This window comes from Hemitrygon akajei, chromosome 12 (genome assembly GCF_048418815.1).
Source record: "Hemitrygon akajei chromosome 12, sHemAka1.3, whole genome shotgun sequence".
Lineage (NCBI taxonomy): Eukaryota > Metazoa > Chordata > Chondrichthyes > Myliobatiformes > Dasyatidae > Hemitrygon > Hemitrygon akajei.
The window spans coordinates 108,312,680-108,338,322 of NC_133135.1; the positions used below are offsets into that span (position 1 = coordinate 108,312,680).

Here is a 25,643-nt window from a genome sequence, read left to right on the forward strand (position 1 = left end):
TGGGGGGGGCGGTGTTGATGCCTTTGCTGGAGCATGTGGGGAGAAGGGGAGGGTTGATGATTTTGCTGCTGATTGTTAGGGGGAGGGAGGCTTTGGGGTTCTAATGTTTTCTGTCAATCATTCTTTGCGTTTTTCTGTTTTGTTGATGTCTGTGAAGAGTAAGAATTTCAGGTTGTATACTGTATACACTCTGATATTAAATTGAAACATTGAACCATAACTCTTTTAAACATTAATGGATTTCCAGCTTAAACAGAACAACCGCCCATCTCACTGTTGCCATGGGAACATCTCATGTTTTTCTGTGTGACCAAATAGGGAAGTATCATCACTTTAAATGTTAAATGTGTTTAAAGAATATTTAATACAAATATTATGGTAAATTCAATTCACAGAAAATACACAACATGTTGATTATAAAGTGAGATTTTAATAATAACACAGTGGTTTGAATATATCCTGTGGTTCCTGAATAACTGACACAAGTTATAATTTTTTTAATATAATGTAGATCCGCCAAATTAAATATTTGGTTTTTTTTGCCACATTTACATCGAAGCAGAGTGAAATATGTCATTTGCCTCAATGACCATAGCAATCAGTGGATGAGCTAACACCCACACCTCACGAAGCCTAACCTGCATGTCTTTGATTTGTGGGAGGAAACCAGAGCACCTGGAGGAAAGCCATGTGACGACAGGGAGAATGTCCAAACTCCCTGCAGACAGCGGTGGGAAATGAAGCAGGTCACTGGTGCAGTAATAGCATTATGCTGTTGTGCTACACATTAATGTTCCTGAGGATGTCAACCTCTGTTTACTGACCAGAGCCATTTCAACACTCAGTCTGGGATTGCTGACTCTGGGACACTGTTGTGTGTGCTGCTTCACTCACTATGTCACCTCATGAACTGATGCCCTTCTGAGACAAGTCATCAGTTTGGACGTCAGATGATGTCAGGACACTGATAGAATAATCAACAATCTTGTAAAGAAAGCTTTTGGCACATTGGCCTTCATAAATCAATGTATTGGGTACAAGATTTGGGCTGTTATGTTGAAGTTGTACAAGATGTTGGTGAGGCCTAATTTGGAGTATTGTGTGCAGATTTGGTAACCTAACTACAGGAAAGATGTAAACAAGGTGGAAGTACAGAAAATATTTACAACTATGTTGCCAGGTCTGGAGGACCTGAGATACAAGGAAAGTTTGAATAGCTAAGGACTGTATTCCTTTGAATGTAAAAGATTGAGAGGAGATTTGAGAGAGATGTACAAAATTATGAGGAGTATACAGTCAATGGGTTAAAGGTGAAAAGCTGAAGGGGAATGAGGGGAAACCTGTTCACTTAGAGGGTCATGAGAACCTGGAATTAGTTGCCAGCACAATTGCATGTGAGCTGGATTTCAATGTTTGGATATGTCCATGGATAGTAGGGATATGGAGGAGTATGGTTTTGGTGCAGATGGATCGGAGTAGGCAGTTTAAATGGTTTTAGCATGGACCAGATGGGTTGAAAGGCCTGTTTCTGTGCTGTACTTCTATATAAATCTAATCTCCATTATTGTTTCATCCTCCTGATGTGAACCTGAGACGAGTAGACACTCTCTGAGACACAGGTCTCTAGGCTCTCCCACTTTCAACTTCCTGCATGGTCTGAATAGAACTGTGATGTCTGAGCAGTGTATCTCTGCTTCAGCAGACAAGTTTGCACCTGTAACAATTCTGCTGGTGAATGATCTGGGCATACACTGCATCACTGCTCACACAGATGAGCCATCTGGTGCCGGGGGGCATCCCTGTTCCCGTGCAGAAGAGGTATCTACTGACATGTCACAGTCCCTTTGCTCCTGGAGGACCACAATTTGCTCATGGGAATGTCCCTGTCCACCAAGAGCAGCAAATGTGTTTCTTCTCAATGATTCCTCACAACATCTAGCTACTGCTGTGTTACCAAGGTCAGAGATCTAGTCTCATCACAGACAGGAGGACAGTTGTCTCCACAGTAGCTGTTACCATACAAGAAAGTGCACACAATGTCCAGAGTGAAAGGGGTGAGCAGGGCTCCACAGACTCTCCATAGGGTGCAGGAAGATACACTCTTCCACCCTCCTTGCTATCTCCTGAATTCTATCAACTAGCCTGAAATCTCACCAACTCAGTATGCATCGCTGATCAGTTTCTGCAAGAAAACATCTCAAGCGGCCCTCAGTGTGTGACACATACTGCAAGCCCATCAATGTGGAAAGGTCTCGACAGAGTGAATGTCATGAGATCGTTTCCTATGGTGGGGAAGTTTAAGACCAGAGGGTACAGCCTCAAAATAGAAGGACATCTTTTTAGAATGGAAATGAGGTGGATTTTCTTCAAACAGACAGTGGTGAATCTGTGAAATTTGTGGAGGCCAAGCCATTAGGTATATTTAAGGCAGAGATGGATAGATTGTTGATTAGTCAGGGCATGAGGGATATGGGGAGAAGACAGGAGATAGGAGCTGAGAAGGGAATGGATCAGCCATGTTGAAATGGTGGAGCTGACTTAACAGGCCAAATGACCTAATTCTACTTCTATAGCTTACGGTCTATTTCACCACCACATGCAACCAGGTTCCCAAACTTAGTCCCTATCCTCTCTCCACTTTCGCACATATTCTCTGGCTTCAAGCACCCAGATATTCAGCTGAGCTCCAAACCAAATGGTGTTTTGAAGATGGGGATCAAACCTCTTCAGTATTAGAACTGCACTCACTAGGTGTGTGACAAAGAATCCCACTCTTCTCTGAAGTAATGACAACTTGACTTCCAGCTACAGAAGATGCAGAGGCATCAGAGGAATTGAACCAAAGAGTTTTTTTTTAAAAAGTGCATTATGCTTCTAGTAGTAACATAGGACTGCATATGGACTCCAGCTCAGGATTTCTGTGGGGGGAGGGATTTGCTCACAAAGGCTTCCCAATGAGTGGGTATAGCTGCAAGGCAGCAGTGTTTAGAGGTCAAGTGCTTTTCTTCTCCCAGATGAGTTGCCAACCACAGCTGATGAGCCCCATCTACCCAAAATGTTTGTATATTTTTGTTGCATATATTTACAAGTGATAATCACTGTTAAAAAGACACTAATTGTGGATAATAATAAACATGAGAGATTCTGTAGATGCTCGAAATCCAAAGGAATACATAGAACATGCTGGAGGAGCTCAGCATGTCACATAGCAGTTATGGAAATGAATAAACAGCTGTCATTTTAGACTGTGGCTCTCCTTCGGCTCTAGAAAGGAAGAGGGAAGACACCAGAATAAGTAGGTGGAGGGGAAGGAGGAGAGTTAGAAAGTGATAGGTGAAGCCAGGTGGTTAGAAAAGATAAAGGGCCTGGAGAGGAAGGAATCTGATAGGAGAGGAGAGTGGACCATGGGAGAAAGGGAAAGTTGGAGGCTACTCAGATGGGAAAATAAGCTGTTTCTCCACCCTGAGGGTGGTTGTCTCACCTTGACATGAAGTGGCTGTGGACTGACATGTTGGACTAAAATGAGAATGAGTAAATGGTAAATCACTAAATTTTGAGATGTTAAAGATATACAGTACAAGGAACTAAATAAGTTTTTAACATCACCTCCTACAATTCAAGAGGCTCCAGGTGATTTAGCAAGGGATAGCATAAAATTTGTACACACGGGGTATAGACAGAAATCCAGTTAAATCTGGTGAGGTGTCGATATCCTTTTGATCGATGACAGCCTTGAAGATAAAGTTCTGCAGGAGAGTGGTCAAAAAAAGGAAAAGTTCCATGTGAGCCAAGGATGCTCCTAGGCACGTTCTTTTGCCTACAAAAGTACAGAGACATTCTTGAAGAAAAATCTGTAAAGGTTGTTTATAGCACTCTGCACTTAATTACTTAAAATATACTTTAATAAAAAAAATGGAGACATTTTTCCTGTTCCTTTGGTTCTTTTTGGTAAGATTAGAGATAGTTAATAAATATTTAGAAATTTGGCCTGTCCCCTAAAACCCTCACTAATTTTTATAGATGCACTGTAGAAAGCATTCTTCTAGGGCGCATCACAACCTGGTATGGAAGTTGTCCTGTCCAAGACCAGAATAAGCTGCAGAAGATCATGAACATAACCCAGCACATCACACAAACCAATTTTCCATCCTTGGATTCACTTTACACCGCATACTGTTGGAGCAGTGCTGCCAGGATAATCAAGGAGACGACCCACCCAGCCAACACACTTTTTGTCCCTCTTCCCTCCAGAAAAAGGTTCAGGAGCTTGAAGATTCATACGGCCAGATTTGGGAACAGCTTCTTTCCAACTGTGATAAGACTGCTGAATGGATCCTGACCCAGAACTGGGCCATACATTCCAAATATCCGGACCTGACTTTCACTACCTTACTTTCCCTTTTCTATTTTCTAATTATGATTTATAATTTAAATTTTTATTATATTTACTTCGATTTGTACTTCAGGGAGTGCGAAGTGCAGAATCAAATATCGCTGTGATGATTGTACACCCTAGTATCAATTGTTCAGTGGCAATAAAGTAAAGTAATATACCTCTGACATAATTTTCTGATGAATAAAGTTTTAAAAGTTCTGAGTTAGACCATAAGATATAGGAGAAGAATTGGGCTATTTGGCCCATCAAGTATTTACTGCCATTTCATAATTTTCCCACTTAACCCCAATAAGAAACAGGTTTATTATCACCTGCATGTGACGTGAAATTTGTTAACTTAGCAGCAGCAGTTCAATGCAATACAAAATCTAACAGAGAGAAAAAATAATAAATACAAAATAATAATAATAATAAGTAAACAAGTAAATCAATTACGTATATTGAATAGATTTAAGAAAACGTGCAAAAACAGAAATACCGTATATTTTTTAAAAAGTGAGGTAGTGTCCAAAGATTCAATGTCCATTTACAAATTGGATGGTAGAGGGGAAGAAGCTGTTCCTGAATCGCTGAGTGTGTGCCTTCTGGCTTCTGTACCTCCTACCTGAAGGTAACAGTGAGTAAAGGGCATGCTCTGGGTGCTGTAGGTCATTAATAATGAATGCTGCCTTTCTGAGACACTACTCCCTAAAGATCTCCTGAGTACTTTGTGGGCTAGTACCCAAGTTGGAGCTGACAAGATTTACAACCTTCTGCAGCTTTTTTCGGTCCTGTGCAATAGCTCCTCTATACCAGTCAGTGATACAGCCTTCAGAATGCTCTCCATGGTACAACTATAGAAGTTTTGAGTGTATTTGTTGACATGCCAAATCTCTTCAAACTCCTAATAAAGTATAGCTGCTGTCTTGCCTTCTTTAACTACATCGATATGTTGGGACCAGGTTACATCCTCAGAGATCTTGACACCTGGGAACTTGAAGCTGCTCACTCTCTCCTCGTCTGATCCCTCTACGAGAATTGGTATGCTTTCCTTCGTCTTACCCTTCCTGAAGTCCACAATCAACTCTCTTACTGACGTTGAGTGCCAGATTCTTGCTGCAACACCAATCATTTAGTTGGCATATCTCGCTCCTGTATGCCCTCTCGTCACCACCTGAGATTCTACCAACAATGGTTGTATCGTCAGTAAATTTGTGGATGGTATATGAGCTATGCCTAGCCACACAGTCATGTGTATACTGTTACAAACCCGCAGGTTTCGTTTACTGTGAACTGCCGCTTTAAGTGCCTGAGTGAGGCAGGACTATGATGTCAGTCACCAGCTGACCCTGTTAACTGGGCTTAATCACAGAGAGAGAGAGAGACCTTCAGTCGTAGTAGGGAGAGAGAGGAGACTGGACAGACAAGCCAAAACTTTGGCTTGTCACTGCTGTGGTTTGGAACTTTTCGATGCCCAAAAGATTGTGTTAAACATCGGCACACGGTGCACAATGAAATTGTGACGATCACTTCGTAATAATCCATAGGAGTGGATTTTTGGGATATCTTGTGGAACCACTTTTATAGCCCTTCCTGAGTATGTTGTGTGGTAACCACTGGAAGATGATATCCCTGCGACAGGTCACTTTTGGTGATAATTCGTATACGGATTTGGAATGCCATGACAGACAAAATCTACGGTGACTGTTATCTTGTTTTACCAGCGTGGAACCTGTGGAATACTTGCCATCTCTTCCATAATTTATTCTGTGGATTACTGAACTTTCCTTTCTTACCATTTCAAGACTCTAAGCCTTATTTCCTCAAGCTCAATAGTTTGGGAGTTATATTTACACATAACACTGTTAACTTTTGTTTATCTTGGTTAAGTTACTATATGATAAGTAGATACTAATAAAGGTAGTGGTTTTAACATTAAAACCAGACTCCATGTGTAACCTATTGCTGCTGGTTTGTTTCTGAAACGTTACAGTTAGTAGCAAAATTGGGGGCTTGTCCATGACATGAACAAAATTGGAGCTTATTGATTGATAATCGATCTCATTGGCTACTTCCCTTTTGTTTGAATTGTGTGTGGGAACCATCAGGAATGGATATTGGTAAATGTCTGGCATTGCTAACCCCTGAAGCATTAGGAGATGCCAGAAAGGATGACTTATTGGCTATTGCTAAAAAGCTGCAACTTACTGCGGTAAGGCCGGCTATGAAAAAGGCAGTGATTCAGAGGAGAATAGCTGAGTATTATGTATCTACAAAGAAGTTTGAGGTGGAGATGTTAGAAATATTTCCTGAAAGTAAACTAGTTGATCCTGCGCTCGAGTTATGGCTGGAACAATTAAGGTTTGACCGAGAGAAACTTAGGCATGAAGCTGAGGAAAATGAAAGACAAAGACAGTTTGATGCTGAGGAAGCAGAAAAACAAAGGAGGTTTGAGCTAGAGAAGATAGAGAATCTGCAGCAAGGGGGTCCAGTGTTTGACACTGGTGATAAGTTTGTGGCCAGTCTGGAGATTAAATTGGTTCCTCCATTTGATGAGGCTGAGTTTGATAAATACTTCCAGCATTTTGAGAAAGTTGCTCAGAGTCTACAGTGGCCAGAAGGAAGCTGGCCTCTCTTGTTACAAAGTGTAATTAAAGGAAAAACTCAACAAGCTTATTCTGCCCTACCAAATGAAGATGCAGCTATTTATGAGACAGTAAAACAGGCAGTACTTAAAGCCTATGAGTTTCTTCCAGAAGCCTATAGGCAAAGGTTTAGAAATTTGAGGAAATCTGTGAAACAGACTTAAGTGGAATTTGCTTCTGAAAAGTTTGTGTGTTTTGACCGCTGGTGCTCATATAAAAATGTGAATGATGATTTTAACAGCTTGAAAGAGTTGGTTTTAATTGAAGAATTTAAGAGGTGAGTCCCTAATGACATAAAGGCATATTTAGATGAAAAGGATGCTGCCACTTTGCAGGAGTCTCCTAGATTAGCAGATGAGTTTGCTTTAACCCACAAGGTTAAGTTTACCCCGAGTAAGAGCTTCCAAAAGAGTAGTGTAGATAGTCAGGGTAAAGCAGAAATAAAATCTGGGACTAGTGACAAAGGTAAGGATGAAGGCAAGCAGTTGAAGGAGAAACATTCTGGTCTTACTCATCATTATTGTAAGAGAACTGGTCATGTAATGGCTAATTGTTCCATCCTTATATGTTCAGTCACTTATATTGGACAGTGTTGTAAAGTTTAGTGATGAGACTGACACTGGTGAGGTAAATCTTATTAAAGGCATCGGGGGGGGGGGGCATTGTTTCTGTGCCGCTGCACAAGGTAACTTTAGAGTCAGGGTTGGTTTCGGGACCTGTTAAGATAGGACTATGCTCCAGTTTACTGGTGGAAAATGATTGGGTTAAACATCGGCACACGGTGCACAATGAATGTGTGTTGGTCACTTCGTAATAATCCATAGGAGTGGATTTTTGGGATATCTTGTGGGACCACTTTTGTAGCCCTTGCCTGAGTATGTTGTGTGGTAACCACTGGAAGATGATATTTCTGTGACAGGTCATTTTCAGTGATAATTCGTATATGAATTTGGAACATCATGACGGACAAGATCTATGGCAACTGTTATCTCGTTTTACTGGTGTGGAACCTGTGGAATACTTGCCATCTCTCTCCATTACCACGTGGATTACAAATACCTCTCTTCCATCATTTATTCTGTGGATTACTGAACTTAGTCTCAAGACTAAGCCTTATTCCCTCAAGCTCAATAGTTTGGGAGTTATATTTACACCCATATATACATATAACACTGTTAACCTTTGTTTATCTTGGTTAAGTTACTATATGATAAGTAGATACTAATAAAATTAGTGGTTTTCCAAATTCTCCACGGCTTCTGACAACTTTGGACTCACCAACATAAAAAAAAACCAAAGTCATGCATCAGCCTGCACCTCATGCACCGTACACAGAATCAAAAATCACAATCAAAGGACAGAAACTACAGGCAGTGGACCAGTTTACTTACCTTGGCCGCACCCTCTCCTGAGCAGTGACCATTGATACAGAAGTTAACTGCAGAATAGCAAAGGCAAGTTCTGCTTTTGGTAGACTGTGCTCCACGGTATGGGAACATTGAGGCATCAGCCCAGCAACAAAACTGAAGGTCCATAGAGCCATGGTACTTACTACCCTCCTGTATGCCTGTGAAACGTGGACTGTGTATCGAAGGCATGCAAGACAGCTCAACCATTTCCACATGACTTGTCTTTGCAGAATATTAGGCATCAGATGGCAAGACAAAGTGCCAGACACTGAAATTCTCTCTGTAGTAAGTCTACCATCTGTCCACACACTGCTAATGAGAGCACAGACCTGGTGGGCAGGTCATGTCATCCGCATGCCGGACGAGCACATACCCAAGCAGCTTCTTTTTGGGGAACTCTCTGCTGGAAGACGTTCACAGGGAGGGCAGAAGAAACATTACAAAGACACACTAAAGGCCTCCCTGAAGTCATTTGACATAGACACGACCTCCTGGGAAATGCTGGCACAAAACCGCCCTACCCGGCGCGGCCTCATCCACAAGGGCTGTCAAGCTTACTAAGCAAGGTGCACTGCTGAAGCACAACATAAGCGCGAGCTGCGCAAGTCCAGAGCCACCAGCGCAACAACTGCAGTGCCTACACGTGTCTGCCCAATATGTGCCAGGACATTCCATGCCCGAATTGGCCTGACCAGTCATCTTCGGACACGCTGCATCCAGTCTCAAAGTGACTAATGGTGTCGAGGTCTTCATCGACGACGATGGACGAACCACTAATAAAGGTAGTGGTTTTAACCTCAAAACCAGACTCCACGTATAATCTAATGCTGCTGGTTTGTTTCTAAAACATTACAGTTCGTAACAATACCGAGAGTAGAGCAGTGGGCTAAGCACACACACCTGAGGTACGCCAGTGTTGATCATCAGCGAAAAGGATCGTTATTACCTATCCACACAGACTGTGGTCTTTGGTTAGGATGTCAAGGATCGAATTGCAGAGGCCCAGGTTCTGCAACTTCTCAATCAGGGTTGTGGGAATGATGGTATTAAATGATGAACAGCATCCTGATATAAGTGTTTGTGCTGCCTAGGTGGTCTAAAGCCATATGGAGAGCCATTCAGATTGTGTCTGCCATTGACGTATTGTGGCAATAGGCAAATTGCAATGGGTCCAGGTCCTTGCTGAGGCTGGAGCTCAGTCTAGTTCATAACCAACCTCTCAAAGCATTTCATCAATGTCGATCTGAGTGCTAATGGGCGACAGTCATTAAGGCAGCCCACATTATTCTTCTTCAGCACTGGTATAATTGTTGCCTTTTTGAAGCAAGTGGGGACTTCTGCCCATAACAGTGAGAGGCTGAAAATGTCCTTGAATACTCCTGCTAGTTGGTTGGCACAGGTTTTCAGAGCCTTACCAGGTACTCCATCAGGACCTTCCACCTTGTGAGGGTTCACTCTCTTTAAAGACAGCCTAGTATTGGCCTCTGAGATGGAGATCACAGGGTCATCAGGTGCAGCAGGGACCTTCACAGCTGTAGTTGTGTTCTCCCTTTCAAAGCATGCATAGAAGGTGTTGAGTTCATTTGGTAGTGAAACATCGTGCCATTCATGCTATTGGGTTTCACTTTGTAGGAGATAATGTCTTGCAGACCCTGCTAGAGTTGCCGTGCATCCAATATTGCCTCCAACCTAGTTTGAAATTGTCTCTTCACTCTTGAAATAGCCCTCCGCAAATCATACCTGGTTTTCTAGTACAGGCTTGGGTTGTCAGACTTGAATGCCACAGATCTAGCCTTCAGCAGATGACGTACCTCTTGGTTCATGCACGGCTTTTGGTTTGGGAATGTACAGCAAGTCTTTGTGGGCATACACTCATCCACACAGGTTTTAATGAAGTCAGAACAACTGCAGCATACTCAGCCAGGTTCAAAGATGAATCCCAGAATACAGTCCAGTCCACCGATTCAAAGCAGTTTTATAGATGCTCCTGTGCTTCCCTTGTCCATACCTTCTTATTCCTCAATGCTGGTGCTGCAGACTTCAGTCTCTGCCTATACTCAGGGAGTAGAAGTACAGCCAGGTGATCAGACTTTCTGAAGTGAGGGTGTGGAATAGAACGGTAGGCATTCTTGATGGTGGTGTAGCAATGGTCCAGTGTGTTGTTTCCTCTGGTATTGAAAGTGATCAGTTGATAGTAGTTGCTTAGTGATTTTTTTTCAGAGTGGCCTGGTTAATATCTCCCAAAACGATGGTGTTTTGTGCATGTTGTTCCCGTTACTCACATCATCTAAAGCCTGCTTGACATTGGCCTGAGGTGGAATGTAAACTGCTACCAAAATGATCCCAGAGAACTCCCATGGTAGGTAAAAAGGAAAACACTTTACTGCTAGATACTCCAGGTCTGGTGAGCAACATTGGGATAGCACTGATATATTTGTACACCAAGAAGAGTTGATCATGAGGCATACTCCTCCACCTCTGCTTTTGAGAGACTCTATAGATCTATCCTGACAGTGTAGAGTAAACCATCAATCTGAATCGCTGCATCCTGTATGGAAAGGGTTACTCAAGATTCCGTGAAACAAAGGACACATGCGGTTCTAATGTCCCTCTGATTCAGCACCCTGGCTCTGAAATCATCGATTTTATTCACCAGAGACTGCATGTTCACCAGCAAGATCATTGGTATAGGGAGTTTAAAATCCCGTTTCCTTAAACGCATTTGTAACCCTGATCTACACCAGCGCTTCCTCTGTGGACATTTCCAACCACGATCGGTATCGTTTCCATTGGTTTTAAGAAGCAATAGTTCATTTAAACACATTAAGACATCTTTGTTGACTGTACTGACCTTGAAAGCAGTTGTGCTTTTTAGCTGTATCAGGCTGAAACATTGAGAGTACTGCTGATACTCGAGTCACGTCTAGGTCTTCTTCCTGTATCCCTTCATGCCCTGACTAATCAAGAATCTATTGTGTCATCCTGCCTTTAGAATATTTCCTCCTCTTTGGGATGTACATATCCTACACTTTCTGAATTGCTTCCAGAAATTCCAGCCATTGCAGCTCTGCCGTCATCTCTGCCAGTGTTCTTTACAAGTCAATTTTGGCCACCCCTCTCTCATGCCTCTGCAATCCCCTTTCCTCCACTGTAATACAGGTACATCTGACTATAGCATCTCCTCAAATGGCAGGGTGAATTCGATCATATTATGATCACAGACTCCTATGGGTTCCTTTACCTTAAGCTCTCTAATTTATGACTTGTTTTCTATTGTTCTTTACAAACTCAATGTAAAACTTTGATATTATAATCACTCATCCCAAATGACTTTTTATTGATGAAAGTGATGGAAGTTGCTCGAATCTGGACTATGAAATAAACACTGGAGGAATTCCTTCAGCATTTTGTTTCTTCAGTATAAGAATCAGGATTAATGTCTCTGCTATATGTTGTGAAATTTGTTTTCATTATGGCAGGCAGTACAATGCAATAAATAATAATAGATTGCACTCGAAGTAAATAGCTTCCTAGCTGTGTCAGTATCACATTGAGGCCACACCAAGATTTCTTTTCTCACACTAAAAAGGACATTTATTTATTTAGTGATACGGAGCAGTGTAGGCCCTTCTTGCCCTTTGAGACACACCATCCCAGCAACCTGTGACAACCCCGATTAACCTTGCCCCAATTACAGGAATATTTACAATTACCAATTAACCTACCTGGTATATCTTTGGACAATGAGAGGAAACCAGAGCACCAGGGGAAAATATGTGCATTCCACTGGGAGGATGTACAGAGACTCCTTACAAAACGGCACCAGAACGGAACTCTGAACCTTAGAACACCCAGTCTGTAATGGCGTTGTGCAAAATGCTACGCTACTGTGGCGCCCAAATTCAGCAACCAGTTCATTTTTTAGCCACTTCATAGCTGGCATTATTGAACTAACTCCTTAAATTCCACTTTATTGAATTACTGAAATTTAAATTCTGCTGATCTCATGGTTGGATCAAACTCAAATTCCGAATCAATAACCTAGCTCACCGGCTACCAGCACAGTAATCAATAACCAATATATTTTGCCCTTGTTCCATCATCAGGGACCCCCACCATCCAGATCATGCTCTCTTCTCACTGCTGCCACCAGGAAGAAGATACAAGAACTTCTGGACTCATACCATAAGATTTATTACCCCTCAACCATTAGGTTCTTGAACCACTTGCCCCGTCATTGAAATGTTCCCACAACCGATGGACTGACTTTCAAGGGCCCTTCATCTCATGCTCTCAATATTTATTGCTTATTTATTTATTATTATTAAATTTAATTGTTTTTGTATTTGCAAAGCTTATTGTCTTCTGCATTCTAGTTGAACATCCATGTTAGATAGTCTTTCATTGATTCTGTATAGTTATTATTCTATAGATTTATTGTCTGTGCCTGTCAGAATTGTAGATGGTGATATATATATATATATATACATTTTGACAATAAGATTACTTTGAACTTGAATTCATCATGGAATACGCCTTTGAGAAACTACAAACATATTTATGTGATGTTTCTTAAATTGGAAAGCTCAGCAATCTTACGTGCTGGATGTATTCTGGAGATATGAAATATAGAAAATATTAATTTCAACAGCATCCAGTCTTTAGATCTGAATGTGGATAGTAGATTGAATTTAAAATGCAGCTCAGAACAATGGTCTTCTAGGAGCTGTAGACTGGGGTTGATTTTAATCCAGAAAACACCCCGTTGACTTGAGATGCCTGCATACGCATGAATGCAACTGAGAGACATTGGAGATTAATATTAAATCTATGGTGTCAAGAATGTTGGTTTGAAGATTTAGGTGTTTAAAAATTGTATTCATTTATTGATTGATTGATTCATTGAGATACCACATCAAATAGGCCCTGTTGGGACTTCAAGCCACTCTGCCCAGCATCCCCCAATTTAATCGCAGCCGAATCATGGGACCATTTACAATGTCCAATTAACTGACTAACCAGTACATTTTTGGACTGTGGGAGGACACTGGACTACCTGGAGGGAACCCAACCCATCATGGGGAGGATATACAAACTCCTTACAGAGATCAGTGGGAATTAAATCCCAGCCTCTGGTACTGGAAATTATTGTGCTAACCACTACACTAACATTCTGCCCCAAGTGAAGCATTGTCAACCCAAAGTATTGAAGTAAATGGTATCATTGTAACCACTGAAACTGTATTGTGTTACCATTCATCTTCAGCATTTCAAACTGTGATGTACTTTGAAGAGTAAACACTTCTATATCCACCAACTTCAGTGTCTCTCCAGTACTTCATTCGCAGTCACAACACTGGGTAATCCTTGCTGTTTGATTTTCGTGTGTGCAGAAGTGAACAATCTACTCCTGCTTCAGTATAAAGGAATCTCCTCATGCACACTTTGATGTCTGGCTCTGTCTGACTCCAGTTGGAGTAATGTGCCCAGAGTCAGCACCTCAGTTTAGGAAGGTTTACAGAAAGCAGCAAGTCTGTTTTATTGGGCAGAGAGCAGCAGCAGCCTGTTACGCCATTGGTGTTTAGGATCACAGTGAAGGTCGTCCACCTCTGATGGTGTTTGGGGCTTCCTTTGTTGTGTTAGTGGCTGAGTGTTCACTGCTGTCATGCAAGTCCCTGGTGAAGACTCAAGAATACCAATGCACTTCATTGCTATTTCCATTTTAGACCAAAACACCTCAAGACACAGGAGCAGAATTAGGCTAATTGGCCCATCAAGTCTGCTCCGCCATTCAATTGTCCAGTTAGTCTGGCCTCTACCCTTTGACCTGTTTGGCATGGGTGACCCTACCAAGAACCAAAGCATAAAGCCCATACTCCTTCCAATATAGATCTCTGGGTCATTGAGGCATGCAAGCCTCCAAACCCTACAAAGTTGTGGTGTTCTTGCAGGTGGGCAGAGAGAAAAGGCAATAAAATAAGTAAGTGTATACGTATACCTGCTGAGAATGCCATGAAATTTTCACTCTTTTTGAAACATCCATTTTCATCAAGGAAATGGCTTGCATTAAATGATTCTGGTGACTCCCAGTGGCTGTTGTCTTTCAGAACAGACGAAAGAACAGGGATCACATGCATGCCCTAAACACAGAAGCAAGTTCATACATGGTTATGATCAAAAATTATGTCAGATGTACAAAGCAGCAATTATCTCAACACATTAAAAGAATGACTGATGACGTTATACACCTCAGAAATGATGTACTGCAGTGGCTGATGTGGTATTGATCCTCGGAGCACAGAATGTAATAGAAATAAATATAAAAATAAAAGACAAAAAGATGTTAGTTAAAAGCAAAGTTAAATAAATAGGTTTTGAGCTGGCATTTAAAAATATCAACTGAGTCTACATCACTATAGTTTCAAGTATTGAATTCTACAATTTAGGAGCGTAGTTCAAAAAAACCACACCTGTGAATTTATTGTTTGGGAGAGATTCCTTTAACTTTAAGAGACCGGCAGAAGAAGAGCTGAGAGCATGGCCTCAGAATACAAGGTCATCACTTTAGAACAGAGATGAGGAAGAAATAAGAGGGGAATTCATTGAAACCTATTGAATATTGAAAGACTTAGATCAGGGGTTCCCACCCTGGGGTCTACGGACCCTTTGCTTAATGGTAGGAGTCCATGGCATAAAAAATGGTTGGGAACCCCTGGCCTAGATAGAGTGGACATGGAGAGTATTAGGGCTAGAGGGCACAGTCTCAGAATACAAGGATGTCCCTTTAGAACAGAGATGAGGAGGAATTTCTTTAGCCAGAGGGTGGGGAATCTGTGGAATTCATCGCCACAGGTGGCTGTGGAGGCCAAGTCATTGGGTACATTTAAAGTGGAGGTTGGCAGGTTGTTGATTAATCAAGGTGTCAACGATTACAGGGGGAAGGCAGAAGAATATAGCTGAGAGGGATAAAAAATGGCCGGACTCTGCTCCAATTTCTTGTGCTCTTTTAGTGCATTATATACTAAAACTTTAAAGCCCTACCAGTCACTGTGTACCCCAATCTACTGGTGATTATTCCACCTCTTGGAGTGTATGGGATGTCCAGGGAGGGGTAGCAGCTCCAGTGATGAAATTTATCATGTCCATTCCAAGGTAGCTCATTCACCTTTGGCCCCCACTCTGCTGTCTGCTGGGGCTCCAAATGACTGTCCTCATGTGACAGCAGCCACATCCCAGTACACCACTTCAACAGGCTGGCTAAAGCAGGCAAGGGTAGCCAGCCGCCTTATATCCCAGTGAGAGAGACGGACCTGTCTTAGTATGTGAAGTCAGCTCCAGTGGACGGGGCAGATCAGATCTACAGGGAGATCCAACGCCCATGAAGGCGATACTGAAATGCTCCCTGAAGAATGAAGAGCATGACAAGGCACAGAAGATGTCATGGTCATCCACTGCAACCAAGGAAGACCCCAGTTTGTGCTGTTTGTTCATATCACTGGAGCTGGACTTTTGAGATTGATAGAGAGGAACTGCCCCAGTGCAACAGCTTGTCCACTTTAAAAACTCTCCCACACAGGTCTCCTGTCATCAGCGGACAGAATGGACAACCACCACCATTCCTCCTCAGCAACAAGCAAGTTAAGGACACTGTACTTCTTGAAGTGCAGGATAGCTGACATGTGATTATTTAATTTTTGGTTTGATGTTATTAGAAATAATACAAATAAAACATTCATTATATTGATCTTGACTCTGACCTTGGGTATCAAATATCCTCGGAAGTTCACATCACTTGTTGCCATGTGTGGAAGGTTCATGGGAATGAGGTCAATATATCGCTGGACCTCGTGGATGACCGCGTCAGTGTACGGCATCTTCACTCGATCCTGAATTACAGGTCTTCGATGAGATCCAATCACATCACCAACCTCATTATGAATCTTCTCTGGGAGAGGAAGATAAGATTTTGTTTCACGCATTTCATTTACCAACATTTCCCAACTCGTCATATTGGTCAATATCGACTGATTTTACTCTCAGTGGTCATTTTATTAGGTACACCTGCTCATTAGTGAAAATTTAGGATTACGAGAGAGACAATTTGAGACTCTGCAAATGTCTGTAAGGGGTTTGTATGTGCTCTGCAGATCCATGTGTCTCACACTGTATCTTCACAGGCAAGCGCAGGATCACACAGACAACCGGAAGGGTTAAGTAAAACTAGGAATTTTATTAATAAGCAAATCAGTTGAACTTACAAGGTCTTGGATAACTTGTGATAACTCGGCCAGAACGCCACTAGGCAGGGATCAAGAGAACAGAGACCCGAGAGGATAGCAGTACCCCTTTAAATACATTCAAGTGCACAAAAGAATCTGTGCCCAGCTGATAAAACTCCAGACTAATTACAGAGTTAACCAGTAACTATTCAAATAAGAGACAAAAGTCCAAGGACACCTGCAAAGTCTTGAAGAAGTAACTGGAAGTACCCAAGGACAATTGCAACTTAACTGTAAACTGGGCAGGACCTAACAATAACACATAGAAACCCTGAAGTGCATTAATTCAGATAATTATAATTAATAAAACACAGAGAATACAAAAAAAATTCAGAATCCTCAAAAAACATCTACCAATGACCCAAGGTTGTCTGGTGTTTCCCTGTCATTTTCAATGTTTTGTTTAGTGCACAGTGCCCCAGCCGTAACCTAGTCCACACAGTTTCCTCTCTTCTGTATGCACTGCCTACCCTAGTACCTGTTACACACTTTTGTATTTGATACAAATGCCTCCCTTTCCCCTCTCTGTCCCATCTTCCTTGCCACATTTTGCAGGGGTACAATGATTCTCACCCCGCTAAAGGAGTGCTTCAGGTGTGCTGGGAGAATGGGAAGTTTCAGAGGGATAACTTTAGTCAGGTAGGGAATGATATTGCTAAAGAATGTGGAGTGTTTGATCTAAGGATAAGTCCTTCAGTAGTTTATCCAGTTGTAGCTCCATGGAAGATTGTATGGCCTGACATAGACTGGCATTTGTTAGAGGTAAAAAGAAAAGGAAAATATAAAACTGATTTGGTAAGTGCATTTAACTATCATGTGATGGAAAAGTATAGTGGTTATACTCAGATTTATACAGATGGTGCTAAGCAACCTGAAACAGGAGTGACTGGGTTTGGGGTGGCTATACCAGCAAAAGAAATGGAAATCAGCAGAAGAACATCTAATAAGGGGTGTATACAGTGGAGATGATGGCAGTGTTGTTTGCGTTGCAATGGGTGGAGAAAGCTAGACAAGTCGAAGTGTTGATAAGCTCAGATTCATCCTCAGTTCTAGCAAGTTTAAGGTCTTTTCACTCAAACAGCCAGCAAGATGTACTTTATGAAGTCCTTCAGTCACTCACAAGAGTTGCAAATCAGGGAGGTCAGGTAAAATTTCTATGGGTTGCAGCTCATGTAGGGGTGAAGGGGAATGAGAGGGTGGATGAGTTGGCAAAGAGGGTGTTAACGAAATATAGAAATGCACATTAGTATCAGCAAAGCAGAGGCTAAGTGTGTAATCTGGGAAAGAATCATCCTGTAAAAGTGTCAGCAGCAATAGAACACACCTGGAGTCTGGTTTTGCTGTTAACAAAACACTATTTTATCAGTAATTATGTAATATAGTAACTTAAACCAGATAAATCAAAAGTTAGCAGTGTTATGCAGATATAGGTGTGAAAATAAAGTTCCCAAACTCATTCAAGTTCAGGTGGCAAGAGTTACAGTCTTATGATGGTATGTAAGAAAGTTCAGTTCAATCCACAGAACTGAGGTGAGAGAGAGAGGTATTTGTAATCTGAATAAACAGGTGTCATCGATCTTCCCATTGTCCTCTGAATCCTTCAAGTTAGACAAATGTGACTACACTAAGGGTACTGACTTCAAGTGGTAAAACTACCAACCCAGACAGGGGTTAAAGACACCAGTAGTTCCCACAGGGTCACCTTTACATGCACTGTGACAGCCACTGATCAATCTCTCTTGATTGATCCTCAACCCACCCTTGTGGGCACTCGAAGAGTTCATCCAGTGACTCTTTCATCACCAGCCCCTGTGCGTCTCCTCTGTGTGTCTGCGAGAAAGACAGTTGTCCTTGTTTAAATACACACATGCTGAACACCAGCTGTCCATCATGTAACTCCTCCTCTCTCTCCATAGCAACTCGGTCAGCAGCAGAAGACAGCTGCTTTTCATAACACTATTCAGTCTCTCTCTCTCGCTCCCTCCCCCCCTTAAAGGCATAGTCCATAATGAATGAAACTTAAGATCCCATCACACTAATGTTCAGTACAACACCACTCAATTAGCTGATATATCTCTCTCCATCTGCCAACAATGGTTATATATCATCAGCAAAATTTATAGATGGTGTTTGAGCTGTCTCTAGCTACATAGTCATGGGTGTAGAGAGAGTAGAGCAGTGGGCTAAGCCCCTATCACTGTGGTGCGGCAGTGTTAATTGTCAGTGAGGTGGAGGTGTTATTTCCGATCCGCACAGATTGTGGTGTTTCGGTTGCAGTGGAAAGTACAGAGGCCTAGATTCTGTAGCTGTTCACTCAGGTAGCTTTATCTCAGTGGGGAGAGCGCAGGGACAGAGGGGGGGAGAGAACGCGTGTGGGGGCCGGGAGAGAGAGCGCGCGGGGTCTGAGGGGGTGGAGAGAGAGCACGCGCGGTGCCCAGGGGGAAGAGAGAGCACGCGGAGGGGGGGGTGGTGGCGACGGGGGAGGGAGGGAGAAGGTGGTGGCGAGGGAAAGGGGGTACAAAGAGTGGGGGGGCGAGGGTGGGACGGAGAGTGGGGGAGAGGGACAGAGAGTGGGGGGGAGGAGTGTGGGAGGGAGGGAGGGGGGAAGGAGGAAGGGATGGAGAGGGGGAAGGAGGAATGGGGAGAGAGGAGGGAGTGGGAGAGATGAGAGAGATGGGGTAGAGAGGGGGAAGGTGACGGAGGAGGGGAGAGGGTCAAGTCATGCAAACAATAAAAGTAAGCAAATAACATTCAGAGCTGAAGGTTTACAAAAGACACGAAGCCAGAGATCACTGCAGCCGGAGTACACCAGAATCAGAGTCAGGTTTTTTATCACCCGCATCTGTTGTGAAATTTTGTTAACTTAGCAGCAGCAGTACAATGCAATACATGATTATATAGAAAGAAATATAAATATGGAAATCAATTGCACAGCCTCAGTTCATCACAGAGCTGAGTAAAAGTTCTTAAAATTGTCTGAGGTCTAAGTATTGTTAACGGTATTGTTACGTGACCACTGTTTCGTACTATGGGTGTCACTTTAAAAATGCCTGAATGAGGCGGGACTATGACATCAGTATAACAAGCTTGGACAGACCATTGGGACTTTTCAGTAGAAAGAAGGAGAGTAAGTGGAAGTTTGGACTGCAAGCTGGCAGTAGTTTGCTATGATATGGGTAAAGTCTGATACTTTCCCATGCCCAGGATTGGGTTGATTGACGGCACACAGTGTTTTGGATGAGTGACTATCATTTCGGATGCTCCATATGTGGATTTTGTTGGAGTATCCTGTGGCCACCACTTTTGTTAACCCTTACGTGGATTCGGGTGTGTTATGTGGTAACTACTTGTGCAAAGGGATATTCCGTGACTGTCACCTGGGGATAATTCTACGTGGATTTTGGAACGACTCAACGGATAATATCTTCGGCGACTGTTACTTTGTTTTCCCAGCGTGGAGTCTATTGAATTCTTCATAATCGCCTCCTCTCTACATTCTTAGCATGGATTTACAAATCTCAACCTTCATTTATTCTGCGGATTAGTGGACCTTTTCTAGTTTGCCATCTTAAGACTTTTAGAACTGTTCCTAAGCTTGACTGTTTGGGACACACACACACATGTTAACTTCTGTTTATTTTGTTTAATTTTCTATATTATGAGTAGATACTAATAAAGATAATGGTTTTGTTATGAATGTACCACAGCTCTGAGGGGCCGAAGGGTGCGGGGGTAGCCCCCTCCTTTGTGAGAATCGCAAGATCACTATTGAGTCAATTCAGGAGACACAGGAAATGAGAGAAAGACATGCCGAATCCACAAAAGGGTTAGAATGTGTCCTGGCCTCCGAAAGGCGGACCCATTGATACCGGCTATTGTCTCTTGGAGACGGACTTGTGTATTGCATCCTGGACGATGCAATCAAAGCCCCAGGCAATGAACCAAGGAGGAGGTTGGTGGAGGGATTGCATCATCCCAACCTGATTGACACCTGAGACCCTGTCAGTCAGGATAAAAAGAGGGTCTGTGGGAACAGCCCCTCAGACGCACCAGAAGACACGCTTGAAATCCTGTGACAGTGTATAATAGCGACAGCCGATGGGGGGCTCGTGTGCGTCCTTCCCTTTCCTGGGATTGGCGGCCTTACCACGGAAGAACGGCTTTAGCTAAAGGAGAGGCCACAAGTGAACGGCCACCCCCAACGAGACTCCGACGGATTGAACTCATAAAGGTTGGAAAACCCGCAGGGTAACTGTTCCCATTCTATTCCTATTTCTCTCTCTCTCCAACAAAGTGCAACACAGCGACAACCAAAAGACGGCAGCTTGTGGAACTGCAGTGAACTGTACATTTCCATTGGACAATTCATTATCCCCTTGACAATGATAGAGCTTATTTCTTATTGATTATTATTATACTCGCACCTTTAGATTTAGTATTGACAACGTATATTATCTGTATGTTTGCATTGATATTATTTTTGTGTATCTTTACTAATAAATACTGTTAAAATTAGTACCATCAGACTTCAACGGACCTCTCTATATTTGCTGGTAAGTGACCCAGTTACGGGGTACGTAACAGTTTTAACATTAAAACCTGACTCAGTTTGTGATCTATTGCTGCTGGTACATAACAGTATTTATTATTTTGGTCCTGAGATTCCTAATGAATAACAGAAACATTTGGGGAAATTGAGAGTTGAGTATTTGATCACTTGTCACTGAAATGAACCTCATGGTTTTGTCCTAATTGTGACCTTTCTTGTAAAATTTTTGTCTCATATATGTTTTTTCTTCAGCATTCAGCTTATATGATGTGTGCCTGTGATACTGCTGCAGGTACGGTTTTCATTGCACCCTTGCATACACAGGCAGCATGGTATGAAGCTGTTAGCACCGTCGCGTCTTACAACACCAGTGAACACTGATCAGAGTTTGATTCCCACCGCTGTTAGTAAGGAGTTTGTACATTCTTCCCTGTGACCCCTGAGGCTTCCTCCAAATCCTCTGATTCCCTCCTACATTCCAAAGACATACGGTACAGATTAGTAAGGGTTCATAAATTGTGGGCATGTTGGCATCGGAAGGTCCTAGGAAACCATCAAATATAGGAGCAGAATTAAGCTATTTGGCCATTTCATCATGACTGATCCATTTTCACTCTCAGCCCCAACCTCCTCAATATTCCTTTAATTCCTGACCAATCAAGAATATATCAAATTCTGCCCAATGACTTCGCCTCCACAGCCGCCTATGGCAATAAATTCCACAGATTCACCACTAATAAAGTTCTTCCTCATCTCAACAATTCAGGAACAGCTTCTTCCCCATGAACACTACCTCACTACTTTTTAATTTCGGTTATTTTGCACTACTTACTTTAACTTAACTATTTAATAGACATATATAACTTAAAGTAACTCAGTTTTGTTCTCTATATTTATCATGTAATTCATTGTACTGCTGCCATAAAGTTGTCAAATTCCACGACATATTCCAGTGATATTAAATCTGATTCTGATTCTAAAAGGACGTCCCTCTATTCTGAGCCTGTGTCCTAGGGTTTTAGATTCTCACCATAGGAAACTTCCTCTCTACAGCCACTCTATCGAGGCCTTTCCACATTCAACAGGTTTCAATGAGGTCCATATTAGAAGTGTGGTGACACTTGCGGACTGCCCCCAGCATAATTCCCACTGATTTGTTTTGACGAACGTGATGCATTTTTCTGCATGTTTTGATGGCTTATGAGTGCCTGAGATCCCAAGAGCGATTGCGTCTGGATTTTACTACATAGTAAGGTCACTCATGGCAGTAAGGTCAAGTGGGAGGTTCCAGACAAAGAGTGATCCAACCAAGACCTCAACAGTGGAGCTGGTGGAAGATGATGACACATCATATTGGCTGTGAATGTGGAGCAGGGCTTCAGCAGTGAAGGGTCCTGAGTCATCTTGTATTCCATGCCACTGGACATTGACCCCAATCTGACAAGGACTGAGTTGTGGCTGCTCATGCATCATTCTCTCCATGTTAAACAAATTCACCCACAGGCATTATCCATTAAGGAAAGAACTCCGCGAGAGAACATCATATTCGTCTTGAGTGATTACTATACTTACATTTTTAGATTTACTCATACATATAACAAACAACTGGAAAATATTTTTGGGGTTGGGAACCAATCTGAAGAGACAGGGAGAGGGGTGGTTGGCTCACATATAGAGAGAGCTTGTAGACAGTGCGAGAGGGAAGATAGGCAGGTGATAGAGAAGGGATACGCTCAGACCAATGGTTTGAGATGTGTCCATTTTAATGCAAGAAACATTATGAACAAAACAGATGAGCTTAGAGCGTGGATCAGTACTTAGAGATATGATGTTGTGGACATTACAGAGACTTGGATAGCTCAGGGGTAGGAATGGTTACTTAGAGTGACAGGCTTTAGATGTTTCAGTAAGGACAGGGAGGGAGGCTAAAGAGTCAGGGACTTGGCTGACCGGAGATAGATCAAGGTGGCAGAAAAGGAGGAAGTCATGGAGGGATTGTCTACTGAGTCTCTGTGGGTAGAAGTTAAAAACAGGAAGGGGTCAATAACCCTACTGGATGTTTTTATAGACCACCCAATAGTAACAGGGACATCAAGGAGCAGATAGGGAGACAGATTCTGGAAAGGTGTAACAGTGAGAGTTTTCGTGGTGAGAAATTTAAATTTCCCAAGTATTAATTGGCATCTCCCTAGAGCAAGGGGATTAGATGGGGTGGATTTTGTTAGGTTTGCTCAGGAAGGTTTCCTGACACACTATGTAGATAAGCCTACAAGAGGTGAGGCTGTATTTGATCTGGTATTGGGAAATGAACCTGGTCAGGTGTCAGGTCTCTCAGTAGGAGAGCATTTTGGAGATAGTGATCACAATCAGCGTTTAATTGGCATAAGGGGAAATATGTTCTCAGGGAAATGTATGGCAGAAATGTGGCAAATATTCAGGGGATATTTGCGTGGAGTTTTGCATAGGTACATTCCAATAAGACAGGGAAAGAATGGCATGGTGCAGGAACCATGGTGTACAAAGGCTGTTGAAAACCTAGTCAAGAAGTAAAGAAAAGCTTATGAAAGATTCAAAAATCTAGGTAATGATAGAGATCTAGAAGATTATAGGGCTAGCAGGAAGGAGCTTAAGAATGAAATTAGGAGAGCCAGAAGGGGCCATAAGATAGCCTTGGCGAGCAGAATTAAAGAAAACGCCAAGGCATTCTACCAGTATGTGAAGAGCAAGAGGATAAGATGTGAGAGGACCAATCAAGTGTGACAGTGGAAAAGTGTGTATGGAACTGGAGGAGATAGCTGAGGTACTTAATGACTACTTTGCTTCAGTATTCACTACAGAAAAGGATCTTGGAGATTGTAGGGATGACTTGCAGTGGATTGAAAATCTCGAGCATATAGACATTAAGAAAGAGGATGTGCTGGAGCTTTTGGAAAGCATCAAGTTGGATAAGTCTCCAGGACCAGACGAGATGTACCCCAGGTTACTGTGGCAGGCGACGGAGGAGATTGCTGAGCCTTTGGCAATGATCTTTGCATCATCAATGGGGACAGGGGAGGTTCCAGAGGTTTGGACGGTTGGAGATGTTGTTCCCTTATTCAAGAAAGGGAGTAGAGATAGCCCAGGAAATTATAGACCAGTGAGTCTTACTTCAGTAGTTGGTATGTTGATGGAAAAGATCCTGAGAGGCAGGATTTATGAACATTTGGAGAGGCATAATATGATTAGGAATAGTCAGCATAGCTTTGTCAAAGGCAGGTCATGCCTTTCGAGCCTGATTGAATTTTTTGAGGATGTGACTAAACACATTGATGAAGGTAGAGCAGTAGATGTAGTGTATATGGATTTCAGCAAGGCATTTGATAAGGTACCCTATGCAAGGCTTATTGAGAAAGTAATATGGCATGGGATCCAAGGGGACCTTGCTTTGTCAATCCAAAATTAGCTTGCCCACAGAAGGCAAAGAGTGGTTATAAATGGGTCATATTCTGCATAGAGATAGTGACCAGTGGCATGCCTTTGGGATCTGTTCTGGGACCTCTTCCCTTCATGATTTTTATAAATGACCTGGATGAGGAAGTGGAGCGATGAGTTAGTAAATTTGCTGATGACACAAAGATTGGGGGTGTTGTGGATAGTGTGGAGAGTTGTCAGAGGTTACAACGGGATATCAATAGGATGCCAAACTGGCCTGAGAAGTGGCAGATGGAGTTCAACCCAGATAAGTGTGAGGTGGTTCATTTTGGTAGGTCAAATATGATGGCAGGATATAGTATTAATGGTAAGACTCTTGGCAGTGTAGAGGATCAGAGGGATCTTGGGGGCTGAGTTCATAGGACACACAAAGCTGCTGCTCAGCTTGGCTCTGTGGTTAAGAAGGCATACGGTGCATTGGCCTTCATCAATTGTTGGATTGAGCTTAAGAGCCAAGAGATAATGTTACAGCTATATAAGACCCTGGTCAGACCCCACTTGGAATACTGTGCTCAGTTCTGGTCACCTCACTTACAGGAAGGATGTGGAAAATATAGAAAGGGTGTAGAAGAGATGTACAAAGTTGTTTCCTGGATTGGGGAGCATGCCTTATGAGAATAGGTTGAGGGAACTTGGCCTTTTCTCCTTGGAGTGACGGAGGATGAGAGGTGGCCTGATAGAGATGTATAAGATGATGAGAGGCATTGATCGTACAGATAGTCAGATGCTTTTTCCCAGGCTGAAATGGCTAACACTAGAGGGCACAATTTTAAGGTGCTTGGAAGTAGGTATGGAGGAGATGTCAGGTAATTTTTTTTTACACAGGGTGGTGAGTGTGTGGAATGGGCTGCCGGTGACGGTGGTAGAGGCGGATACAAAAGGGTCTTTTAAGAGACTCCTGGATAGGTACATGGA

The 25,643-nt window shown here is 42.5% G+C and overlaps 1 protein-coding gene across 3 annotated transcripts in view; it reads right to left on the minus strand.

Moving 5' to 3' along the window:
- Positions 1–410: 410 nt before the first annotated feature.
- Positions 411–25,643, minus strand: part of LOC140737358 (cytochrome P450 2C19-like) — a 78,477-nt gene continuing 53,244 nt past the window's right edge. For all 3 annotated transcript variants that reach the window (XM_073063815.1, XM_073063814.1, XM_073063816.1), the window contains exons 7-9: positions 16,187–16,374; positions 14,428–14,569; positions 411–3,817 (exon numbers count right to left, since the gene is read on the minus strand). In XM_073063815.1, the coding sequence (XP_072919916.1) occupies positions 3,636–3,817; positions 14,428–14,569; positions 16,187–16,374 (512 nt within the window). In that variant the 3' untranslated portion in view covers positions 411–3,635. The remainder of the gene's footprint in view (positions 3,818–14,427; positions 14,570–16,186; positions 16,375–25,643) is intronic.